At 52.7% G+C, this 22338-nt stretch overlaps 2 protein-coding genes across 8 annotated transcripts in view; one reads left to right on the top strand and one right to left on the bottom strand.

The window, feature by feature from the left end:
* PFKFB4 (6-phosphofructo-2-kinase/fructose-2,6-biphosphatase 4) overlaps nt 1-12774 on the top strand; it is a 30975-nt gene extending 18201 nt beyond the window's left edge. For all 7 annotated transcript variants that reach the window (XM_027586486.1, XM_027586485.1, XM_027586484.1 and 4 more), the window contains 7 exons: nt 33-240; nt 872-1018; nt 7455-7559; nt 9151-9280; nt 9387-9449; nt 10454-10518; nt 12639-12774. In XM_027586486.1, the coding sequence (XP_027442287.1) occupies nt 33-240; nt 872-1018; nt 7455-7559; nt 9151-9280; nt 9387-9449; nt 10454-10518; nt 12639-12698 (778 nt within the window). In that variant the 3' untranslated portion in view covers nt 12699-12774. The remainder of the gene's footprint in view (nt 1-32; nt 241-871; nt 1019-7454; nt 7560-9150; nt 9281-9386; nt 9450-10453; nt 10519-12638) is intronic.
* Nucleotides 12775-13061: 287 nt separating this feature from the next.
* Nucleotides 13062-14440, bottom strand: LOC113918232. Its single transcript, XM_027586493.2, has one exon. It carries the CDS (start codon nt 14408-14410, stop codon nt 13256-13258), a length of 1155 nt encoding a protein of 384 aa, XP_027442294.1. The 5' UTR covers nt 14411-14440; the 3' UTR covers nt 13062-13255.
* Nucleotides 14441-22338: the final 7898 nt, after the last annotated feature.

Genomic DNA, 22338 nt, shown 5'->3' with positions numbered 1-22338 from the left:
CACCTCTCTCTCTCGACCTTCTCTCTGGAAAGGGATCTGTCCTACATCAAGATCATGGACGTGGGGCAGAGCTATGTGGTGAACCGGGTGGCTGATCACATCCAGAGCCGCATCGTGTATTACCTCATGAACATCCATGTGACCCCTCGCTCCATCTACCTCTGCCGGCACGGGGAAAGTGAGCTCAATCTCAAGGGCCGGATTGGCGGGGACCCGGGACTGTCCCCCCGGGGCAGGGAGGTCAGTGTGTGTGTGTGTGTGTGTGTGTGTGTGTGTGTGTGTGTGTGTGTGTGTGTGCGCTTGGGGGTGGTGAGGACAGCTGTGCATTGGTACTTCTTGGCAGCTGGGTACATGTATGCATGTGTCCAATGGGCCTGGACTCCAGCTCTTATAGCTCGTGTGTAATCAAGGTGGATGAACTTCATTCAGTCTGGAATGTTCCTGTCATGTAGGGAAAGTCACCAAGCACCACGCTTGGATCTCTGGCTTCCACGTGAGCTGTCACCAGCTGAGCCCCTTTCCCTGGAGAGGCATGCCATTATGGGAATGACCCAAGTCCCTGCAATGCAGCTGATCGCTGCACCACAGTCCGGGGGAGATACTCAGGCCTCTGTAGGGAGGTCACATGGTCCAGGACACATGGTCGGGAGGTGGGCAACGGCAGGGGACATAATGGTCCACAACTGGAACTGCACAGAGGGTCTGGAGAGAATGCATAAGGACAGCACTTGAGGGTGTGGGTGTTCTCAAGAGGTCAGTTCTCTGTGTTCTGAGGCTGGGTGGGCATGACACCATTGTGCCCTGTGGCTTCATGGTCCTTTGTGGGCCGCCTTGGATCTGTGGGTCTGAACTTGCTTCTGATGCATTTCAGTTTGCCAGGAGTCTGGCCCAGTTCATCCGTGATCAGAACATCAAGGACCTGAAGGTCTGGACGAGCCAGATGAAGAGGACCATCCAGACAGCCGAGGCCCTGGGTGTGCCTTATGAGCAGTGGAAGGTCCTCAACGAGATCGACGCGGTAATCACCTGCCCTTTGCTGTCCTCCCAGCGCCCCTGCCCTCCACTGCTTAGTGCTCCCAGGCCCCGCTCTCCGCTGATCAGCGCTCCCAATCCCTGCCCACCCCTGCCCGGTGCTCCTGGGCCCCCGCTGAGCTCAGCCAGCGAGACTGTGCTGAGGCCCCGGGGGTGCTCTCTCCTTCACTTTTGTTCAGTTTTTTCGGGATTGGATTCCCACATCCCTGTGTCTTTCCTTCCTTCTCTTCTTTTGAGTTTAACTATCTCAACCAACCAGAATTTCTTTTGGCGTTCCAACATAAGCCTTAAAACTGATTTCTCCCCGATTAACTCACCTTCCTATAACCCCCCATCTGTCTTTTCCCTGTTGATTTATTTCACCTACTTTTATATTAAGCATGATTTACAGTATCACACTCTTTTAATTGGGGCAGCTTTTTACTCTGTTTCATGGCCATTTGGATATCTTTTGTGAGGTCTTTCGTTCTTTTTCTCCCCTGATTGGATTGTCTACCTTTTTCTCGGTGATTTTTAGGAGTTCTTTATGTATTTTGGATACACTCCCAATTTTTGATTGGGAGCCGGACATTTTGGATAAACAATGCTGGAGATGATTCAGGCTCGGGTGAATGTTCTCTCTCTCCAGAGGGTTAACTTTTACTTTGGGCAGTCAGTTGGGGTAGGTTACCTTAGTCTACTCAGGGACAGAACAATTGCAAAGCTGCATTTTGATCTTTATAGAGGCCAGTCAACGTTGAGGCCTTCCTCCTTCTCCGAGAATGTGGCCTGTCAGGTTCTGATGGAATACTTTGTGGGCCCAGGCTTCTGGTTTTGGCCCCTCGGCCCAAGATGGTTGCCGGTTCCTCCAGGCTTCTGGCCACTCAGTCCCTCCTTCCCGCTTCGCTTCTCCTCCTCCCCCCCCCCCCAACCCCATTTTACTGAGATATAATCAGCATGTAACACTGTGTTAGTTTTAGGTGCATAACATGATGATTTGGTATACCTATATATTACAAAATGATGACTAAAATAAGTTAACATCTGTCACCTGCCGTAGTTACACATTTTTGTGTGTGTGAGGAGAACTTTTAAGATCTAATCTCAGCAACTTTCTTTTTTTTCTTAAGATTTTATTTATTTATTTGAGAGAGTGAGAGAGAGCAGGAGCAGAGGGGAGGGGAAGAGGGAGAAGCAGACGCCCCACTGAGCAGGGAGCCCAGTGCAGGACTCGATGCTGGGACTTGATGCCGGATCTGGGATCATGATCTGAGCCGAAGGCAGATGCTTAACCGACTGAGCCACCCAGGTGTCCCTCAGCAACTTTCAAATATACGACAGAGTATTGTTAATTGTAGTCACCATGATGTACGTTATATCCCCAAGACTTATTTATCTTTTTTTATGTATATATAATTTAAGATTTTTATTTATTTGTGTGTGTGAGAGAGAGAGAGAGAGAGAGAGGGCACAAGCAGGGGGAGTGGCAGGCAGAGGGAGAGGCAGACTTCCCGCCAAGCAGGGAGCCCGATGTGGGACTTGATCCCAGGCCCCTGGGATCATGACCTGAGCCGAAGGCAGATGCTTAACTGACTGAGCCACCCAGGAGCCCCGAGACTTATGTATCTTATCACTGGAATTTTGTACCCTTTGACCACCTTCACCCATCTCCCCCACCCCCAGCTTCTCATCTTTTTAACTGCCACTTTCAAAGCAACAAAACCCCAAAGGGAGAAATGATGCTGTGTATCAGGTTCCCCTCCTTGAGCGTCCCTTTTCTCCAAGACCCTGGCCCCTCATGGCCTCTCCGCCTTGTAGCTCTATGATAATATCAAGCAGGTTTAAAATTTTTTTTTTCTCTCTGGCTTTTCTAGTTGCTCTCCCTGGAGGGTTGTTCTGAAGCAAAAGCTAGGCTACCAGTGCCTGAAGTGCAAGCTGGTAATGAGATCAGATTTGACTTGTAGAAAGGTTGTCCCAGCTGCATGTAGAGAATGGTTTTGCTGGGGCGAGGTAGAGGGGCAGGCTGGAGAAGGGAGACCAGTGAGAGGTGCTCGCAGTGGCCTGGTAAGCTGATGGATGACAGCTGGAACGTGACCGGCAGCAGTGCAAGAGAGACGAGTGGATGGACTTGTGGGCCGTGTACTCATTTATTCACGTATTTATGCCAGCCTGCCCTGGGGTGGGCACTGGACCAGGTGCCAGGGACCCACATGTGGGGAAGGGATAGAAGTGGTAACTGAGAAGAAGACAAGTGTGCAGGACCATTCCAGGTTTCCGGCCCCTGGGAAGGGTTCTGGGTCACGTGAGGGTAGGAACTGTGTCTGCCTTGTGCCCCACATGGTGGGTGCTCAGTAAGTATGGACTGAGTGGAAGGAGGCAGTCTGGGGGAGAATTGGTGAGCTCTTGAAAAGGGTTAGTACTCTTTGTGACCCCTCTCGTAGTTCCTTTGAGCATCTTGTAGGCTCCCAGCAGTTGTGGCTGCTGGGAGTCGTGGGAGGCCTGCAGCCACCCTTCCTCGCTCTCCCTGAGCCCGCTTGGGTGCCAGGGTCTGCCCTGCAGGTACTGGATGTGGCTCTAACATCGGGCTTTGCAGAGAAGCCTTAGGCCACCCCAGTTTTTTTTTTTTTCCTTTGTAGTTAATCTGATTATTTTCCTAGATGCTGGTGGATTCTCTTCTTTATCTTTCGGGTTTGGAAACTGTTCTAATATCTGTGATCTATTCATCATCTTTCTATGTTTATCTTTCTTCTTTTCCTGGGTTCTGGTAAACAGCCTTGGGCTAGCCTTCTATTTCAACACTGGGATTTTTTTTTTTCTTAGTTCAGTCCACAGTTCACGGCCTTATTTGTTCTTTTTAAAAAAAAAAAAAATGCCAGCTTTATTGAGAAATAATTCACATACCATATGGTTCACCTACCTAACGCGTACAATTCAGTGGCTCTTAGTATAGTCACACAGTTGTGCACCCACCACCGCAATTAATCTCAGAACATGTCATTACTCCAAAAAGCAACCCTGATCCCGTCCCTCCATTTCCTTCCAACCCCTCCCCCCCTCCCCCCCCCCCCCCAGTTCCGAGGCTACTGCTAATCTATTTTGTATCTCTGTGGACTGGCCCAGTGGGGATATTCCATATAAATGGAATCATACACTATGTGGTTTTTTGTGACTTAGCATGTGTTCTTTTCTTTCACGTAGCATGTTTTCAAGGTCCAAGCAGGTGTCCGAGTTTCATTCCTTTATATTGCCCTGAATCCTGTTGGACAGATATACCACATATGACGTACCCAGTCATCCCTTGATGGGCTTTTGGGGGGTTTGCATTTGGGGGCTCTTGGGAATAATGTTGCTGTGAACATTCATGTGCAGCTTTCCGTGTGGACATGTTGTCCTTTCTCTTGGGTGTGTACGGAGGAGTGGAATTGCTGGATCACATGGTAAACTCTGTGTTCAACCTTGTGAAAAACTGCCAGACCATAGCATTTCCCGCCAGCAGCGCATGAGGGGTCCAATTTCCCCACATCCTTACCAACTCTTGTTATTATCTGTCGTTTTTTTTTTTTTTTATAGCCAACCAATAGCAGAACGTCATTCAGCAAGTTCTCTGCCGCTTTCTAACAAAGATCACCTTTTCTTTAGTGTCCACTAAATACCATTTCCATTTCCTTCTGAGGCCTCACCAGAAGCAACTTTCACATTCGTATTTCTTTTTTTTTTCTTTTTTTAAAGATTTATTTATTTATTTGAGAGAGAGAGAGAAAGAGCATGAGCGAGGGTGGTGGGGCAGAGGGAGAGGAAGAGAGAGAATCTCAAGCAGAATCCCCACTGAGCCTGAAGCCCAGTACGGGGCTCGATCCCAGGACCCTGAGATCATGACCTGAGCTGAAACCAAGAGTTGGCTGCTTAATCAGCTGAGCCACCCAGGTGCCCCCAATATTCGTATTTCTAGCAGCATTATGCTCATGAGGATATATGTATTTCTAAGATGATAGAAGCTTTCCCTACTCTGCTTCACATCCTTCTGAGCCTTTAGCAGAATCACTGTCAATGCCCATATTTTTACCTAGTATCTGGTGATTGCCAACGATCCTTGGCATTCCTTAACTTACAGCTGCATCACCTCAATCTCTGTCCTCACATGGCCTTTTTCCCTGTGTGTCTTTTTGCGTCTTCACATGGTCGTCTTGAAAGGATATCAGTCGGTGGACTGGGGCCCACACTTGGTGACCTCATCTACTTGGTTACATCTGCAAAAACTCTATTTCTTTTTTTTTTTTTTTAAGATTTTATTTATTTTAGGGGCGCCTGGGTGGCTCAGTTGGTTAAGCGTCTGCCTTCAGCTCAGGTCATGATCCCAGGGTCCTGGGATGGAGCCCAGCGTCAGGCTCCCTGTTCAGAGGGGAGTCTGCTCCTCCCTCTCCCTCTGCCGCTCCCCCTGCTTGTGCTCTCTCGCTGTCTGTCAAATAAATAAATAAAATCTTTAAAAATATATATATATATTTTTAAAGAGGATTTTTTTTTAAAGATTTTATTTATTTATTTGAGAGGGAAGAGGGTCAGAGGGAGAAGCAGACTCCCCGCTGAGCAGGGAGCCCGATGTGGGACTCGATCCCGGGACTCCAGGATCATGACCTGAGCCGAAGGCAGTCGCTTAACGACTGAGGCACCCAGGCGCCCTATATTTTATTTATTTTAGAAAGAGAGCGAGAGAGCATGCATGAGCTGGGGCGAGGGGCAGAGGGAGAAGGAGACACAGAATCTCAAGCGGACTCCACGCTGAGCGAAAAGCCAAATGTGGGGCTTGATCTCGCAACCCTGAGATCATGACCTGAGCCAAAAATCAAGAGTCGAACACTCAACTGACTGAGCCACCCAGGTGCCCCAAAGCCCTATTTCTAAATAAGGTCACACTAACAGGAACCATGCATTAGGACTCGAACGTATCTTTCAGCAGGGACACATCTGACTCAACAAAGATGATTTGTCTTTCTTGGAATTTTCTTATTTCACATAAGTTATCTCATTTGTTGACACAGAGTTGTTCACAATAGTCCCTTAGAGTCTCTTCTCTTTCTGGAAGCTTGATAGTAACATTCCTCTGTCATGCCTAATCATAGTGATTTGAGTTTTTTCTCTCTTTTGTTTTTAAGATTTTATTTATTTATTTGACAGAGATACACAGTGAGAGAGAGAACACAAGCAGGGGGAGTGGGAGAGGGAGAAGCAGACTTCCAGGGCGCCTGGATGGCTCAGTTGTTGAGCATCTGCCTTTGGCTCAGGTCATGATCCCAGGGTCCTGGGATCGAGCCCCACATCAGGCTCCCTGCTCGATGGGAGGTCTGCTTCTTCCTCTCCCACTCCCCCTGCTTGTGTTCCCTCTCTCGCTGTGTCTCTCTGTGTCAAATAAATAAAATCTTAAAAAAAAAAAAAAAAGGCAGGCTTCTGCCAAGCAGGGAGCCCAATGTGGGGCTCGATCCCAGGACCCTGGGATCATGACCTGAGCCGAAGGCAGACGCCGAACGCCTGAGCCACCCAGGCGCCCCTTGAGTTTCTTCTCTTGTCAGTCTAGCAAAAGGTTTGTGAATTCTGTGAGTCTTATCAAGGAACCAACTTCTGCTTCCATTGCTTTTCTCTGTCTTCTGTTTTCTATTACATTTATTTCTGCTCTAATCTTTATTATTTCCTTCCTTCTGCTTGCTTTGCATTTAGCTTGCTCTTCTTTTTCCAGTATCTTAAGGTGGGAGATCAGATTATTGTTTTGAGATCTTTCTTTTTTTTCTCCATACAGACATTTACAATTGAAAGTTTTCCTCTTGGTCTTTCCTTTTTTAATAGACAACTTTGCCCCAAGGCTTTGTCTAGAAAACAACTTAGAACAAAGGCAGAGACCAGCAACTTTTTATTAGGACATTTTATGGCTTCTTTCCCTCTCAGAGCCCTTAAACCACACTTATGTGTTGTCAACCAGTGTTCTTCTCTGCTGGATTTTTTAAAAAATAGCATTTATAGAAGGTAATCCATGCTACGTGTGAGTGCATGTGTGTCTTGAAGAACACAAGTGAATTCTTGCTTTATAGTTTGTACAATAGTCCATAACTCAGAATACGTATTTCTACAGCACAGAAAACAAAAGACACAAGGAAAGACACATAGTTAACATTCCTTTGTTTATTTTTATGGCATAAACTGGATGGATGGGTAATGGATGGATGGAAAAAGACTGTTCTGGTAGCTCTGTACAAACGAGGGGCTGCCCCCTTGCTCAGCGTCCCCATGAACCTGCTCTTCCCAGTGGGGTTCTAAGCTCCGGGCTGGGAGGGCCCCTATGGCCCAGGAAATGCCCTGTAAACCTGGTCCCCTCTGTGTGCCCTTCCCCCGCCCCCAACACAGGACTGACCCCCACGCCTGGCTTGGGAGATGTGACAACTGCCGTGTCTCCCTAGGGCGTCTGTGAGGAGATGACTTACGAAGAAATTCAGGATCATTATCCACTGGAATTTGCCCTACGGGACCAGGACAAGTACCGGTACCGGTACCCCAAGGGGGAGGTAGGTGGGATTTGGGGGCTTAGTCCCAGCCGCCACCTGTGGTCTGCCCCAGGATCCCTGGGGGACTCTGTGGAGGCTGCGTGGACAGCAGGTGGGGCCTGACCTCAGAGCTTGGCCAGACTGGGTGTGTGTGTCATCTCTGCCACTTCCCAGCCATGATGCCCGGGCCGCAGTCCCCACCCCCCCTTGGGCGGTGGGTGGACATTGCTGCATGGGACTCCCAACTCTGAGACTCATTGGATCCCTGCTCCCCGATGTTCCCCATCTTTGCCTTTCCCCTTCCCCAGGGTATCACAGGCATCATGTTCTCCCCGTGGCTCCAGACACAGAGTCCTGAATACAGACCTAGGGAGACCTTCCCCCGTTCAGTCGTGGCCGCAAGAAGCCATGTGCTCGGACACCTTCCCTCAGGCTGGCTCCTGCCTCAGTCCAGGCCCCAGGTCAGAAGTAGGTCACCTTTGACTTGGGTACCTCCCACTTCCAGGAGGTGGCCTGGGGCAGTGGCCAAATAAAGACACCCCGACAGATACACATGTATGTACACCCATACACGGACTCATGCAGAAGCTACCCCCCACCCCCAACCTCAGGTGCCAGCCCCTTGGCCCCTCTGCTAGACTGTCTTCAGGAAAGGTACAGCTCTGGGGAGCATTAATTATTCCCCATGTCATACTGTGAGGGAGAACTTAGATTTTAAACTAACCCAGGTAACAGTAAAAATAAGCCAAGCAGTTACCTATTCAGACTTGAGAATACAGCGGGGGGCGGGGGGGGGAGGGGGAGATTGGTAGAGAAATTACAGTTACTAAAAGAACTGATCTAGGCTTCCCCTGGAACTACAGGGCTTCGCTCCCAGTCAGTGCCCAGGGGGCACTTCTGGCTCCAGCTTGAGGTGTGTGTTTTGAAGTCCTGCTCATTGTGTACAAAGAGGGCTTGGTCTCCAGGTGGAGAAATCTCTAAACCTCAGGGCCCACGCTTGGTCCAAGGGCTCCCTCGTCAGCTACTTCATGGCACCCAGGGGAGGCACAGGGCAGGCTGACCGTGAAGATCATTGTTCCTGGGTCCTCAGGCATGCCGATGGGTCATGTCGCAGGAAGTTTTGGGGGTCTTTGCTCCTCCCACCCCCACGGGTCTTTCTGTGCATTCCGTCTGCTGTGGGCTGGAAGGGCGCAGTGTCTCTCCTTCCAGTCCTCAGTTTACCAGCGTGTGAATTCCAGCAGCAGAGGGTTCCGCCAAGGGCCCTGGGGGTGGGCTTGGTGATGGCCCCTTAGGATGGCAGCCTGAGGCCCAGCTCTGCCCTCTCGTCCTCCCGGGACCTGGCCCTGGGGTGGAGGATGCGATCTCTTTCCCAGACTTCCAGTTCTTCTCCCCTCCCAGCTTCCGTGTCAAGCTGGACATCTCACTGTCCTGCAGAGGCAGGCCCTAGCCCCGAGCTGCCCACCCCCCGTGCCCCTGGGATGCCAGGCTGGAGGATATCTAGCCACAACCTCCCAGAATGATGAGGGGCCTAGGAGTGAGGAGGTAGCCTGCTACATCTCCGTCACTACCCCTGGAGCAGGGCCTGAGGGACCCTTCCCGCTTGTCCTTGCAGTCCTACGAGGACCTGGTCCAGCGCCTTGAGCCTGTCATCATGGAGCTGGAGAGGCAAGAGAATGTGCTGGTCATCTGCCACCAGGCTGTGATGCGCTGCCTCCTGGCCTACTTCCTTGATAAGGCGGCAGGTGTGGGCCGGCCCCCGGGGAGGTGGGATGTGTGTATGGGAGAGGGACAGAGGGACCATTCCGTGGGCGTCCCTGGTGTGCCAGCCTTGCCCATCTGTGTCCACAGAACAGCTGCCCTACCTCAAGTGTCCGCTGCACACCGTCCTGAAGCTGACCCCCGTGGCTTATGGTAAGGAAGCTTCCTGCACACTCACCTGGTTGCCAGACGCTGGCTTTCCATGGGGCTCCACGTTTCTGCAGATCCCTTGAAACTCCCATTAGGGGCTCATTCCTCCTCTGCACCCCCCCCCCCCACTGCCTTTCCCAATTTCCTTTTCTTTTTCTAACTAAGCCCTACACCCAACTTGGGGCTTGAACTCATAACACCAAGATCAAGAGTCACACGCTCCACAGACTGAGTCAGCTAGGAGCCCCTCCCAATTTACTCTTTTGTTTTGTTTTATTTTAATTTCTGTGGCCACACAAGCCTTTCCCATGATCCTTAACCATCACCCACCTGCATGAGGGGCTTTTCTACTGTTTTTTCAGAGACCCCCCACAAAGCCCCATGGCCCCCAGGACCTGGGCCTTAACATATTCAGGGTATTTTGAGTTCAGAGTCGTTTGAGTCCCAACTCTGCCTTGCATTGTGCCCACAGGGACCTCAGGCCACCTCCTAAGCTCCTGGGTCTCAGCTCCTCACCTTCAGCACAGGCTACGAGGCACCCCTCAGGTGGTCGTGTCCTTGGGAGAATGACGGGAAAAGCCCAGTGACAGCTGATGTTGTTCCCCTGTGTGCTCACCCCCTCATCCCCATGGCACTGAGCCCCTGGCGTGACATGGGTTTGGCCTTGTGTTTGTGGCGTGCTTGGGGTGTGAGTGGTGCGGGGGCCCCGAAGGCTCACAGAACGATTCCGCGCCGCGCTCAGGCCGCTGCACGGCTCGTGTCCTCAGGGGAGCCTCCCGGGTGTCTGGGCTTCTCCCCAAGGCTGCGCGGTGGCACTTGATAAGCACGGGCCTGCAGGGTTCCTTGTCCTTCCTCACGTGCTCCCCAAAGCTGCCCAAGGTGGGAGGGCCCAGATGACGCTAAGAATGGCTGCCCTGTTCTGCAATACCCCGGGCTTCCCCCTGAGAGAAGCTTCTATCCTCTACGGCTCCAGGAGGGGAAATGAATTTACATCCTCCCTTTGGCAGGTTGTAAAGTGGAGTCCATATTCCTGAACGTGATGGCTGTGAACACGCACCGGGACAGGCCTCAGGTAGCAATGGGGTTACTGCTGGGGTGGCGAGCCTATTCCTGGGGGTATCCAGATACAGCATCTTCCAGACCCAGGGCCAGTTGGGGTGCCTGCCAGAGAGGACTTGAGTTCTCTGCCAAACCTACTGTCTTATCATCAGGACAAGGTCATGGCTCTGGGCTGGGCCTTTCCGAGGATGCTGCCCTGGGAGTGGGGAGGCCCCTGGAGCTGGGCCACCAGGGTAGGAAGTGCCTGAGCCTGGGTGCAGTGGCTTCCCAGCAGCCCTATCACAGGGGTCTGAGCCAGGGGGTGAGGGGGTCCCAGCTGGGAAAGAAGCAAGAGGCCTGCAAGGGGATGGATGCAGATTCTTCCATGATCCCCTACAAGTTCAGGCCTCATGAGCATCCTTTCCAACTTGAGCAACTTTAAAAATTAAAACGGTGTGCGCTTTGTTAGGGAAAGGGCCATGTAGGTGCAGAGAGGGTGTTGGCGCTGGACAGAGACGGTCCTGCAGAAGAGCAGTTCACGACCCTGTGTTCCCCCAGTGCCTTGTTTAAGATAGAAGCTCCTCAAAGTATTGCCCAGAACCCCTTTCTGTGTCCATGGGAGGTCTCTCTGCCACATTGATTACCTCTTCCACTGAGGCCAAGGGCTAGATCGGCCCTTCTGGACCCCATTCCCAGAGTCTACCCCAAGAAGGCTCCTGGGGTCTCAGTTGTGCCTGCTGCCACCTAAAAGGGAGCATGGTGGGCTCTGGGTCCCTGTTAAAGGTGCACAGCTTGGGCTGCACACCTGCAGCCCCTTGGCCTTGATCCCCACCGACAGAGATGTGTGGACGTTCTTAAGGCGGCTGCCCCCTCACCGGGACCATCCACCATGCAGGCCTCTTCCCTGTTTGTCCCGAGACTCTGCTCCAGGCCTTGTCTGGCCCCCACAGGTCACTGGGGAAGGCATGTCCTAATGGGCACCTTTTGTGCTGAGGGAGGTCCAGAAGGCACTGGGCCCCAGCACAGACTGACAGGGTGATGGTAAGAGAAGCCCCTGGACGCGGCCGGCACTGGGGGCTGACCCCCGCATCTGCAGGGCAGGAGCCAGCATGGCCACGGAGTAGCTGGCAGCCCCCTTGCCCACCTCTGCATGCTGGCTTCCAAGACGCCAACTTCTGCTGGCCACAGGTTCCCGGCTCGTTCCCTTTCAGGTGGCAGGATCCCTGGGCCCTAGCCCATTCTTGGGAGCAAAAAGAGATGGGAAAGGGGCCCTCAGGAAGCCTGCCCCATCCCCCAGAGTTGCACCTGCCCCTCCCATTGCAGTGGCTGGTTCAGTGAACCCAGAGGTGGCCCCGCCCCCGGGGGCCATGTCTTCTTGCCTGTGGGTCTGGGCACATCACGTCACACAGGGCTGCGGCCCCAGGTGACCTGCTTCAGTAGGTCATGGTTGTGAGGGCCCACAATCAAGAAGATGGGCCACCAGGATTGGGGGGCTCATAGGACCATCTCGTGGAGCTGAGGAAAGTGTCAGGCCCCCATTATCCCTCAGGCCTGAGCCCAGCGGGCCATGGAAGGAGCTGGGCTCTGTGGCTTGGCGAGGCCTGTCTGTAGCTGAGGGCTTCAGGAGGTCCAGGGCACCCTGTGCCCCAGCTCTGAGAGGACAGAGCAGGCCAAGATGAGGAGGGGTCCACAGGCTGCTGGAGCCTCATCTGACACCTGCCCACCAACACTTAGACCAGGAGGTGGGCACCCCCAGGAGCGGGGCCCCCTTCCCTGCCCCCACTGGTGAGGATTTGAGCCCCCAACAAGCTCTTCCCTCCCAGCTGACTCAGGCCTGAGGCAGGAGGTTGGATGGCCTTGTTCAGGGTACTGCCTGCCCTGTGAGCAAGGAGCAAGCAGGACCCAGGCACCTTCCTCCGCTGCCTTTGAATCCTTGTGTTCATCCACCCAGCATATTTGGAAAGGCTCTTGAGCCCTTGCTCTTAGGGAAATTTGTGGGTTGGAGTCCCATAGCCAGGGCTCCTGCGGGGTGAGTATGTGAACCCAAAGGGTTACATTGATGAGGAAAGTAGACAGCGGGACAGTGGGTGTCCATCTATTCTCGCCACAAGGTGAATGTTCTGTGGTTTGTGTGTGTATGTGTTTGTTTTGCAGAATGTAGACATCTCGAGGCCCCCGGAGGAAGCCCTTGTCACGGTCCCTGCTCACCAGTGACCATGTCTCATCCACTGCGACCCCCAGGCAGGTATGGACCTCTGCAAATGAGGTCCTTACAGGCCCCCTGGCCCGTGTGAGTTTCTCTGCTGGAACATCCCAGAGCCCATGCACCAGCCCCCCGCTTCCTTGTTAATGGTGACGGGGTTACACGTGGTGCCCAACCTGCTGCTATAAAGCATTTGGCCAGACTGCATCCGCCCGGGGCTGGTGAGAGGTGTCCTCACAAGCTGGTCTTGCTGTTGCTGCTCTGAGGTGCTCTCTCCCTGGTCGCTGGGCTCTGTGAAGTGTGAAGCCCTAAACATGTGAACAGAAAGCCCGGCTAGGAGGTTCCCACCGCGGCCGAGCGGTCTGAGGCGGACCTGGCGACCCCAGCAGGGACTCTGTTGTCTCCTCTGTGTGGGACCCCGAGCTCTGCTGCCGGGGCTGTGAGGGAGTGCCCTTCCCGTCCTGCCAGGAACCCGAGAGCCGCCGAGGCCGCCACCTCGTGTCGAAGCCGCTCGTGAGCTCCACGTGCTCACTTCAGCAGAAGCATGCAGGGAGCGCGGGCTTTGGGGTCACCCCTTGTCGATGGCGCATACACTGGAACATTTGGGGGAGCTGGTGGCCAAGGCCACACCTGCCCAACGGCTGTCACGGTGAAAGCACGTAAAGTCAGGGTGGTCGCGTGAACACCCAGGTGCTCGAGGGAGAGGGTCCCACCTCGCCCTCCCGGCCATGCTCCCCAGGCTACCTCTCCCCCGTTGCTGCCTGTGTCCACACAGGAGCGGACCCTGGTGGCAGAGAAATGCATTTGCTGTGAAGCATTCAGAGAAAAAAACCTGTCCTGGCGTTCGCTGACCTCCACCTGTGGGGAAAGGCCGGAAACCCGAGGCACCCTGTCCAGGGGAGGATGTTCCCAGCATGGCGCAGCTTCGGCTTCCCGTGCATGGGAGCCTGGCAGAAAACCACCCCGGGAGGCTGCCGTCTGTCACGAGCCCCTGAGTTCCTTTGGGTCCAGAGAGGCAGGCTGGGCAGTGGGTTCTGGCTCCATCTTGTAGATGGGCAGGAGGCCTGGCCAGCAAGTCGAGAGGCTGGGTGAGGAGGTGTCGGTGTCTGTAGTCGGATGCCCTGCTGTCCACAAGTGGGTCCTCATCCAGGATCCCGAGCCCACCTTGTACCCGGAAGCTTCCCTGGCAGGACAGCCCACCTTTCCCAGCCTCCCGGGGCTTTAAAGCCTGCAGGTGCCACCTGCCCCTGAGGGGAGCGCGTGCCCCTGCCCCAGCTGGTGGTCTCTCAGCCTCGTGCACTGCAGTGGCCGTGGACAGACCTGGTAGAGGGCTGGGGCAGGAGCTTCTGGACTTACCTCTTGCCAGAGCCCCTAGCCCTGGACTCAGGACCAGAGGACCATGCCACTGCCTTTGGGACGTGGGGACCACAGCCCTTGTTTCCATGTGCCCCAGAGTTTTGGTGACTTGGTCACATGGACAGTTACTTGTTGGCCATAGTGGGTTTCTTTGGTTGGCGGGCTGTATGTCTGGATGTCCCCACCTCTCCAGGACCTCAGGCTGGCTAAGGCAGGACCAGCGAGGCCTTTTCTCTGTGCCCAGAGGGCAGTCAGGAGCTGCTGGACCCGGAGTGTTACAAGGACTGGGGTAGGGCAGAGGGAAGCCTAGGGGCATGGCAGGGTTGGGGCAACTCCTCTCTGCCTCTGCCTGGAGTGCTCTCTGCATGGGCAGCAACCCGCTGGGTTGGGTGCCGGGTTTTATCCTTGACGGTCGATGTGCTTGTGTTGAAGACGTTTTCCCATTCTCCCTGGAGTGGGTGGTGGTGGATCTCAGCCACACATCACACTGTCCAGCATTCTTTGCAATAAATACTTAAAAAAAAAATTGGAACACCTGGCTGGCTCAGTCAGTAGAGCACGTGACTCTTGATCTCGGGGTTGTGAGCTCAAAGCCCCATGTTGGGCCTAGAGCTAACTTAAATAAGTAAATAAATAAACAATAAGAATCTAAGGTTGTATCTTGTGGCCATCTCTCCACTTCTGAGGTATTCTCCAGCTGGTTCTGCTGACTCCCACATTGTGGTCTCTCATAGGTCTGTGTTGGGATCTTTGGTCCAGCTCCCACTTCCATGCCTACCCCTCTCTGGAGAGGAAACTGTCTTGCCCTGGAGTAAGTCCTGGGCCTGGTGCCCATGGGCAGGGACAGGGCCAAGTTTTCTCTGGGCCAACATAGGGTTCTGGGTCCTCACCCCAGGATGTGTGAAGGGGCCTCTGGGGTGGAGGACCATTAAGGGGAAATTATGGGTCCCAAACGTTGGCATCTTTGGGGAGGGGAACCGGGGACTGGGTTGAGGACAGAGGGGCGACATGAGGCTCTGAGTGGGGGCGTGTTGGCTGGTTCTGTCCTGTTTTCTTTGTCACCGACCTTTGGGTTGGGGAAGATGGTGACAGGGGCAGGGTTTTCCCTTTCCCCTGCCCCAGAACTTCATTGGACTCTGCATACCTCCTGCCCTGGGGCTGGGATGTTGGAGGGCAGGTTGCAGGGCTGCTCCTCAGTGGACATGCTGGGGCTGGACATGGCTGGATGCCCATCTGCACCTCTCCCAGTGTGTCAGGGTGGAGGTAGCTGTGGCTGGGCTGCTTCTGGGTGGTTTGGTGTTGCCAATAGCCATGGCTCTGCCTTACCCAGCTGTGTCATGATGGGTGACAGAAACCCCTGGGCTTCATCCCTGAGTTCAGCAGGATTTCAGCTGCGATGGTCTTCCTGGTGGGTGAGATTAGGGGACAGCTTGATGGTCCTCACCCTGTCTCTGGGCACTGGGTTCCTGGGTGGACACCTGACCTGAGAGGCCTCAGCGCTTTTGGAAGAAGGTGTTAAAGATTTTTAATAGCAAAGCAACAGCAGAAGGAATAATATTTAACACTATGAGAATTTTTCTTCAGGTCCAGTGTTCTACCACAACCTAGAAAGAGGGATTATATATCATCATGTTGAAAAATTGTGTAGCATTTTGGGTTGCTCGGAAACAATGACCATCATTGGATGTTAGGGTCAGAGGGTATTTGGATAGAAAGAAATGCTGTTGCAAAGACAGGCTTTGGCAGCGGCGCCTGGCTGGCTCAGTCTGTGGAGCATGCGACTCTTGATCTCGGGGTTGTGAGTTCAGGCCCCAAGTCGGGTATAGCGATTACTTAAAAATAAAATCTTAAAAAAAAAAAAGACATAGATTTCAGCAACATTTGAATTATGAATTATGTTTATAATATAATTACTATATATTAATAAATAAAATACAGTTATCACCTGCAAAGGGGAATTTTGGCATGTTTGGCTTAGACCAATCATGTGTGGAGCTGGGCATGTTTTTTGAACAAAACTTTTTTTTTAAAGATTTTATTTATTTATTTGACAGAGAGATAGCACAAGTAGGCAGAGTGGCGGGCAGTGGGAGAGGGAGAAGCAGGCTCTCCAATGAGCGGGGAGCCTGATGGGCTTGATCCCAGGACTCTGGGATCATGACCTGAGCCAAAGGCAGACGCTTAACGACTGAGCCACCCAGGCGCCCCTGAACAAAACTAGAGTGAAAAATGGAGGCGGTGCCTGGGTGGCTCAGTCAGTTGGGCGTCTCACTCTTGATTTCAGCTCAGGTCATGATCTCAGAGCTCTGGGGTTGAGCTCTGCATCAATGGGCTCCAAGCTCAGCGGGGAGGCTGCTTGGGAGTCTCTCCCTCTGCCCCTCCCCCAGCTTGTGTGCGTGCAAGTGCACGTGCTCGCTCTCTTTCTCAAATAAATAAATCTTAAAAAAAAAAAAAAAAAAAGAGAGAATCCCTGACATGGAGAACAGTGACTATGGTGCTTGGTAAGTAAAGGTTGAATTGTGTCTGCCCCACAAAAAAATCCATACATTTAAGACCTAAACCCTAATACCTCATAATGTGGCCTTAGTTAGAAATAGAATCTTTGGGGGCACCTGGGTGGTGCAGCCGGTTAAGCGTCTGGCTCAGGTCGGGATGATGGGGTCGTGAGAGCAAGCCCCACGTGGGGCTCCACACTTAGCACCAAGTCTGCTTGTGATTCTCTCTCCCTCTCCCCCTGCCTCCCCCACTCGTGCTCTGTCTCTCTCTCTCAAATAAATAAAATAAATCTTAAAAAAAAAAAAAAAAACATCTTTGCAGATATACTGAGTTGAGGTGAGGGTGGGCCCCTAATCCAAAATTCCCCAGTGCCTTCAGAGAGAGCGTGGCCCTGCCAACACCTCGGCTCCAGAACCGTGAGGCAAGAACTTTGTGTTGTTGGGCGCCTGGGTGGCTCAGTTGGTTAAGCGACTGCCTTCGGCTCAGGTCATGATCCTGGAGTCCCGGGATCCAGTCCCACATCGGGCTCCCTGCTCAGCAGGGAGTCTGCTTCTCCCTCTGACCCTCTTCCCTCTCGTGCTTTCTATCTCTCATTCTCTCTTTCTCTCAAATAAATAAATAAAATCTTTAAAAAAAAAAAAAAAAGAACTTTGTGTTGTTTAAGCCACTCAGTGTGTGGTACTTTGTTAGCGCAGTCCTAGCAGACAAACTTTTCAAAGATGTTCCCCTCAGCAATGAACTCCTAAATGAAGGTGAAGGGAATATCTCTGGGTGAGTTGTCTGATAATCCCAGTCCCACATTTGTTTTTAGTGAATGAGTGAATCTTCTGAGGCTTTGGATTCTTTCCTCTACTATACCAGGGAACTTTTGGCATCTTGACTGCATTTAGTGAGACTCAGCTTTCCTTCCAGCCAACCAAATAGACACCCAGAATGACCCCTAGTAGCTCAAGCCAGCACACGGAATCCAAAATTTCTGGTAAGTGCACCTGTATTGAAAAAATCAGCCCAATTTAAACTTCGGTTCTTATTTCCTTCGTCCAGGACCTGGATCTTTCCTCATACATGCTCTCCATATTGTGACCACAGTAAAGTAACAAAGTCTTACAATTTCTTTGATATATAAGCCTTTCCATCTGGGTTTAACTTTGTAATAAGACTTCCAGACATGCTGGAATCCATCTTTTTATTTATTTATTTTATTTTATATTTTACTTTTATTTTTTTTTAAGTAATCTCTACACCCAACATGGGGCTTGAACCCACAATCCTGAGATCGAGTCACATGATGCTCCACCAACTGAGCCCACCAGGTGCCCTGCTGGAATCCATCTTTAGTTTAAGGCACTGGGGATGTTAAGGAGTTTGGGAAGAGGGGCAGAAGAATTGGCTTCCCTCGGCAAACCCCTTGGCAAGGACACCTTGCTTCCGTGGGCCGGGAGGTGCAGAGGGTCTGGGGTCGGTGGTAATCTGATTCCTCTGCGCTCTTTCTTACATCTTCATCCCGTGTAATTTGTTAACACGTTGAGTGCCTACTGTGGGCTAAGCCAGTAAGCCTGACAGACAAACCCTTACTGTCACAGAGCCAGCACTCTCGTGGTGATAGACCCAGTAAAGAAATAAGATCACAGAGAGAATCGCCTCACAGGGCGCTGGGACAGAGGGGTTGTAAGAGGCCTGGAAGGCGATCAAAGGCCTGGGTGAAGCCGTGAAGCATTCCACAGCCAGTGCAAGACCCTGAGGGCAGGCTGTGCCAGGTAAGTTCCAGGAACACAGGGGAGGCTGGGGTGGCTGCAGAAGCAGGAGTGAGGAGGAGGAAGACCAAGTCAGAGGTCATGGGGTTCAGGCGATACGGTGCTTTGGAAATGGGAGGCTACTTTGAGCCAAGTGACTTGATCTGATGAACATTTTTAAAGGGTCCCTCTGGCTGCTGCTGACTCCAGAATAGACTTCAGTGGGGCAGAGTGGAGGCCTGGAGACCCGTACAGAGGCCTCTGTGACAATCTGGGCGAGAGACCTTGACGCTGGGGTTGGGGCTGCTGAGAAGTATTCAGATTCTGCCTAAACCGTGAAGGTAGAGCCAAGATGGGCTGCTGTTTGGATGAAGGCATATGAGAAACCCCACCATGCCCAGGGATGGGGTCGCCACTGTGGACATGTGAAGGTCCGCAGGGGGCGGTGTGGTGCTGGGGGTCGGCAGTTCAATTGAAGGTGCATTCAGATTAAATGCCAGGGATATCCAAGGGGAGGCGTTGATGGGACAGTTGCATCTTGGCCTCTGGAGTTGAGGCCTGGGCCAGAGATAAGAAATGGCATCGTCAGGGCATAGACGACACTTAGAGCTATGACAGTGGACCAGCGCTCAAGGGGAACGTAAATAGGAAAGAAGTGACACCTGAGGACTGAGCCCTGGGTTGCCCACATTACAGCCTGACATGAAGAGCCAGAAGAGGGGTACGGGAAGGACCAGTGTGGGGAGCATGGGTGGAATGGGGAGTGGCCCGCCATGTCGAGTGACACCAGTGGGTCAGGGAAGGCGAGCGTTGCCACTGGATGTGGGCTTGCGGAGTGTTCCCCTGTGTTGCTGTGCACACTCAGTGCTCTGTCCTGAGCAGTGCCGAGCGTTCGCCTAAAAGATTTAGGGAGGCTGTGAATTCAATCAGTATTTTACCTGGAAGCCACAGAATCAGCCTGTGGCTTTGATGATGGGCCTACCTCAGCCGCATCGCTGCAGGAGATAGGAGACTCCTTTGCAAAGCAGAGAAAGCTTTGTTCCTAGCCTGACATGCACACAAGAATCTGACCCTACTGTTCTCTTTCTTGAAGCTGTTTGGCGCTTTTGGAAGCAATCACCTGACACCAAGTGCATTTCTCAGCCCCTTCACTGCTGTTGTTAAGGGGAAGCCCTTGGCCTCCTCAAGCCCCGTCCTCAGTGGCTTCCTCCTGTGAGGGGCCACCTGTGGTGTCTTGTTTTCTGACGCCACTTTGGACACTAAATTTGGTGGGGTTTTTCACACCAGTAACGAATTCTCTGACACCAACTGGGTGTCCAACAATTCCATTCGATTTGGACACCAACTCCTGAGTGAGTGCAGACCCTACAGGTAAAGGGCTCAGTCCTACAAGACTGACCCTACTTCAGGTGCTAGCCACAAGTCCCGAGAGGGCCACCCATAACTTCTGACCAGGTGGCCATACATCAGGTATGAGCCCCCTCCTCAAATTCAATAATTTGCTGGAATGACTCACAGAACTCAGGGAAACACCTTATTTACATTTACCAGTTTATTAACAAGTATACAATTCAGGAACAACCAAACAGAAGAGACGCATAGGGCGAGGTATTGGGGGGATGGAAAGCTTCCAGGATACCCAGGGCTCCCGCCTTCCCAGTTCCCGAAGTTCCCTGAACTCACTATGCAGGGGGTTTGATGAAGGTTTCATTACAGAAGCACCATTGATCAAATCATTGGCCTTTGTAAGTTTAAGGACAGGTGTAGAAGTGGGGTACTGGGAGACTTTACCTTCAAAAACCCTAGAAACCAAGTTACGTAGATCATAAAATAATTGGATTAGAATTTTTAAAAAATGATTTTTTGACTTTAAAACTTTATTTTTGAAAGGAAAGAAAATTTGCTATTGCTGGCATTGATAAAAGAAAAAAATCATTGGCCTTTGGCTGATAGAAGAGAACTCTCCACCCTCTGCCTCCGCAGTTCGGGCTGAAAGTTCCTACCCTCTATTCCTGGCTTGGTCTTTCTGGTGACCTGCCCCCCCCCCCCAACCCCCGCGCCCTCCCCCCTCCCCCCCCCCCCCCCGCCCCATCCTGAACCTATCTAGGGGGTGTACCTTTCCCCACCGGGAGTCTTTCATTAGCATCCAAAAGACAATACATTCCAAGGGTTTTAGAAGGTCTGGTGCCAGGAAGCAGAGACAAAGAGCCTCTATTTTGTATTAAGTGACACTCCCAGGGGAGGCTTCAGCCTGCCAGGTTAGCTAGAGCCCTTTCCCTTCATCCTAGTTGGATTTCCACTGCCTTTAGCTCCCACTGGACGAATGTCCAGTTCGGACACCTCCTGCCGTCCCTGGGGACAACTCCTCTATCAGTTGCAGGAAATGGGCTCTGCCCAACTTAATCAGAAGGACAATTTATGAAAAGGAACTTGTGTAGCTCCCATAGCCACCAAGGGGGCTAGAGGACAAGACACAGAGCCACACCGTTTGTCTCCAGCCCAAATCACAGTTCCGCTCGGGCCTGCTGCGCATGCCACTGCGGGGCCGTCCCCGTCCCTGCAGGCCCAGACACTGCAGGCTGCTGCCCGGCTGCCACGGCCCCCACGAAGTAGGCTCTCTGCGGTCCTCCCGCTGGTCACCAGCCCCAGAGTGACCTCCAGGGAGGGTACATTTGATTGGTTGGGCCTGGACAAAGGCCCTTGCCCCGGGGCAAAGGACACAGGGCGAGTGAATATCTGGCATTTCTGCCTTGTGAAGTGGAAGAAAGGGGCGCAGGGGCTGGGTGAAAAGGAATGGCCGGGACCGCTACTTTAGCATTGGTCACTAACACAAATTCCGCTGAGCAAAATGTAAAGATCTCATTGGTTTTATTAACCATTTCATGTATTGGGCGGCATTCCGCAAGTGGTGGGGGGCTCCGAGAGTGGGACCAGTTGGAGGGTTTCTATAGAAGGAGGGTAGACACAAGAAAGTTATTAGCAAAAGAAAAGGATTGTTCCAGGCCCCACAGCTTTCTAGGGGGCAAAGCAGGTGTCTTATCAGGCAGATGACCTCATCTTTCTTTGAGGGGAGACGAGCAGGTGGCCGACTCAGTGGCGCTGATCAAACATTCCCCAACTGACCGGTTACAACCACATTTCTGGGGGAGGCTGAAACCACAATTAGACTGGGGATCAAGCCCTGGTTTGGGAACTTGGTCTGAGGGACACCTCTTTGGGCCTGTGGTTTTCTTTTTTAACCGCACTCACCGCTCCTGGCCCCGAGGCTCATTCCCAGGCTGAGGGGCCGCGTCCGCATCAGGAGTGGGCCGTCTGGGCATCAGTGGGTGTTGCTCTGGGCTGCGGGCCCCATGTGGATTTCCCATCACAACTTGGCCACCCGCCGTAAGTGAAGGTCCCATTCTTGTCAAGCTGGGTGTTTGAGAAGAGCTCAATACAAGGGCTGTTTACAGGGCTGTAGATAGGTTCAGGGGCCACCTAGGTTGGGGCAGCACCGGGGGGTAACATCAGGAGGAGCCCTTTCCCTGGGGCATCTGGGTGGCTCAGTGGGTTTAATGTCTTCCTTGGGGGCGGGGGGCGGGACTGAGCCCCGAGTCGGGCTCCTGGCTCGGTGGAGAGCCTGCTTCTCCCTCTCCCTCTGTCTCTCACACCCTCCGCTCGTGTGTGTGCGCGCACGCGCTCTTCCCCTCTCTCACTCTATCTCAAATAAATAAATAAAATCTTAAAAAAAAACAAAAACAAGGAGCCCTTTCCATCCCTAGGCCTGTGGGGTCAAGGTAGGGGAGGGTTACCCGAACCCGGTGTGGGACCACGCCTTAGCCCCAGACTGGCTCCCACACGTCCCGTGTCAGTTCCCGTAGTCTGTCCACCAGAGGGATCTCTCAAGTCATTCACTCCTGTGGCCTCTAGATAAAGTCTCGGTATCTCAGCATATGGCCCTGAGAGGGACGTACGTAGGAGAGAGGCGTGGCTATGGGGTGGGGTGTGTTGAAGGCAGGCAGGATTTGGGGGAAGTAGAGTAGGGGAGGGGCAGCCCCACCCACGCAGACTCTGACCTCCCGCCTCC

This window comes from Zalophus californianus, chromosome 1, assembly GCF_009762305.2.
Source record: "Zalophus californianus isolate mZalCal1 chromosome 1, mZalCal1.pri.v2, whole genome shotgun sequence".
Classification (NCBI taxonomy): domain Eukaryota; kingdom Metazoa; phylum Chordata; class Mammalia; order Carnivora; family Otariidae; genus Zalophus; species Zalophus californianus.
Note: the sequence above shows the minus strand (reverse complement) of the source record. Positions and strands in the feature narration are given on the sequence as shown.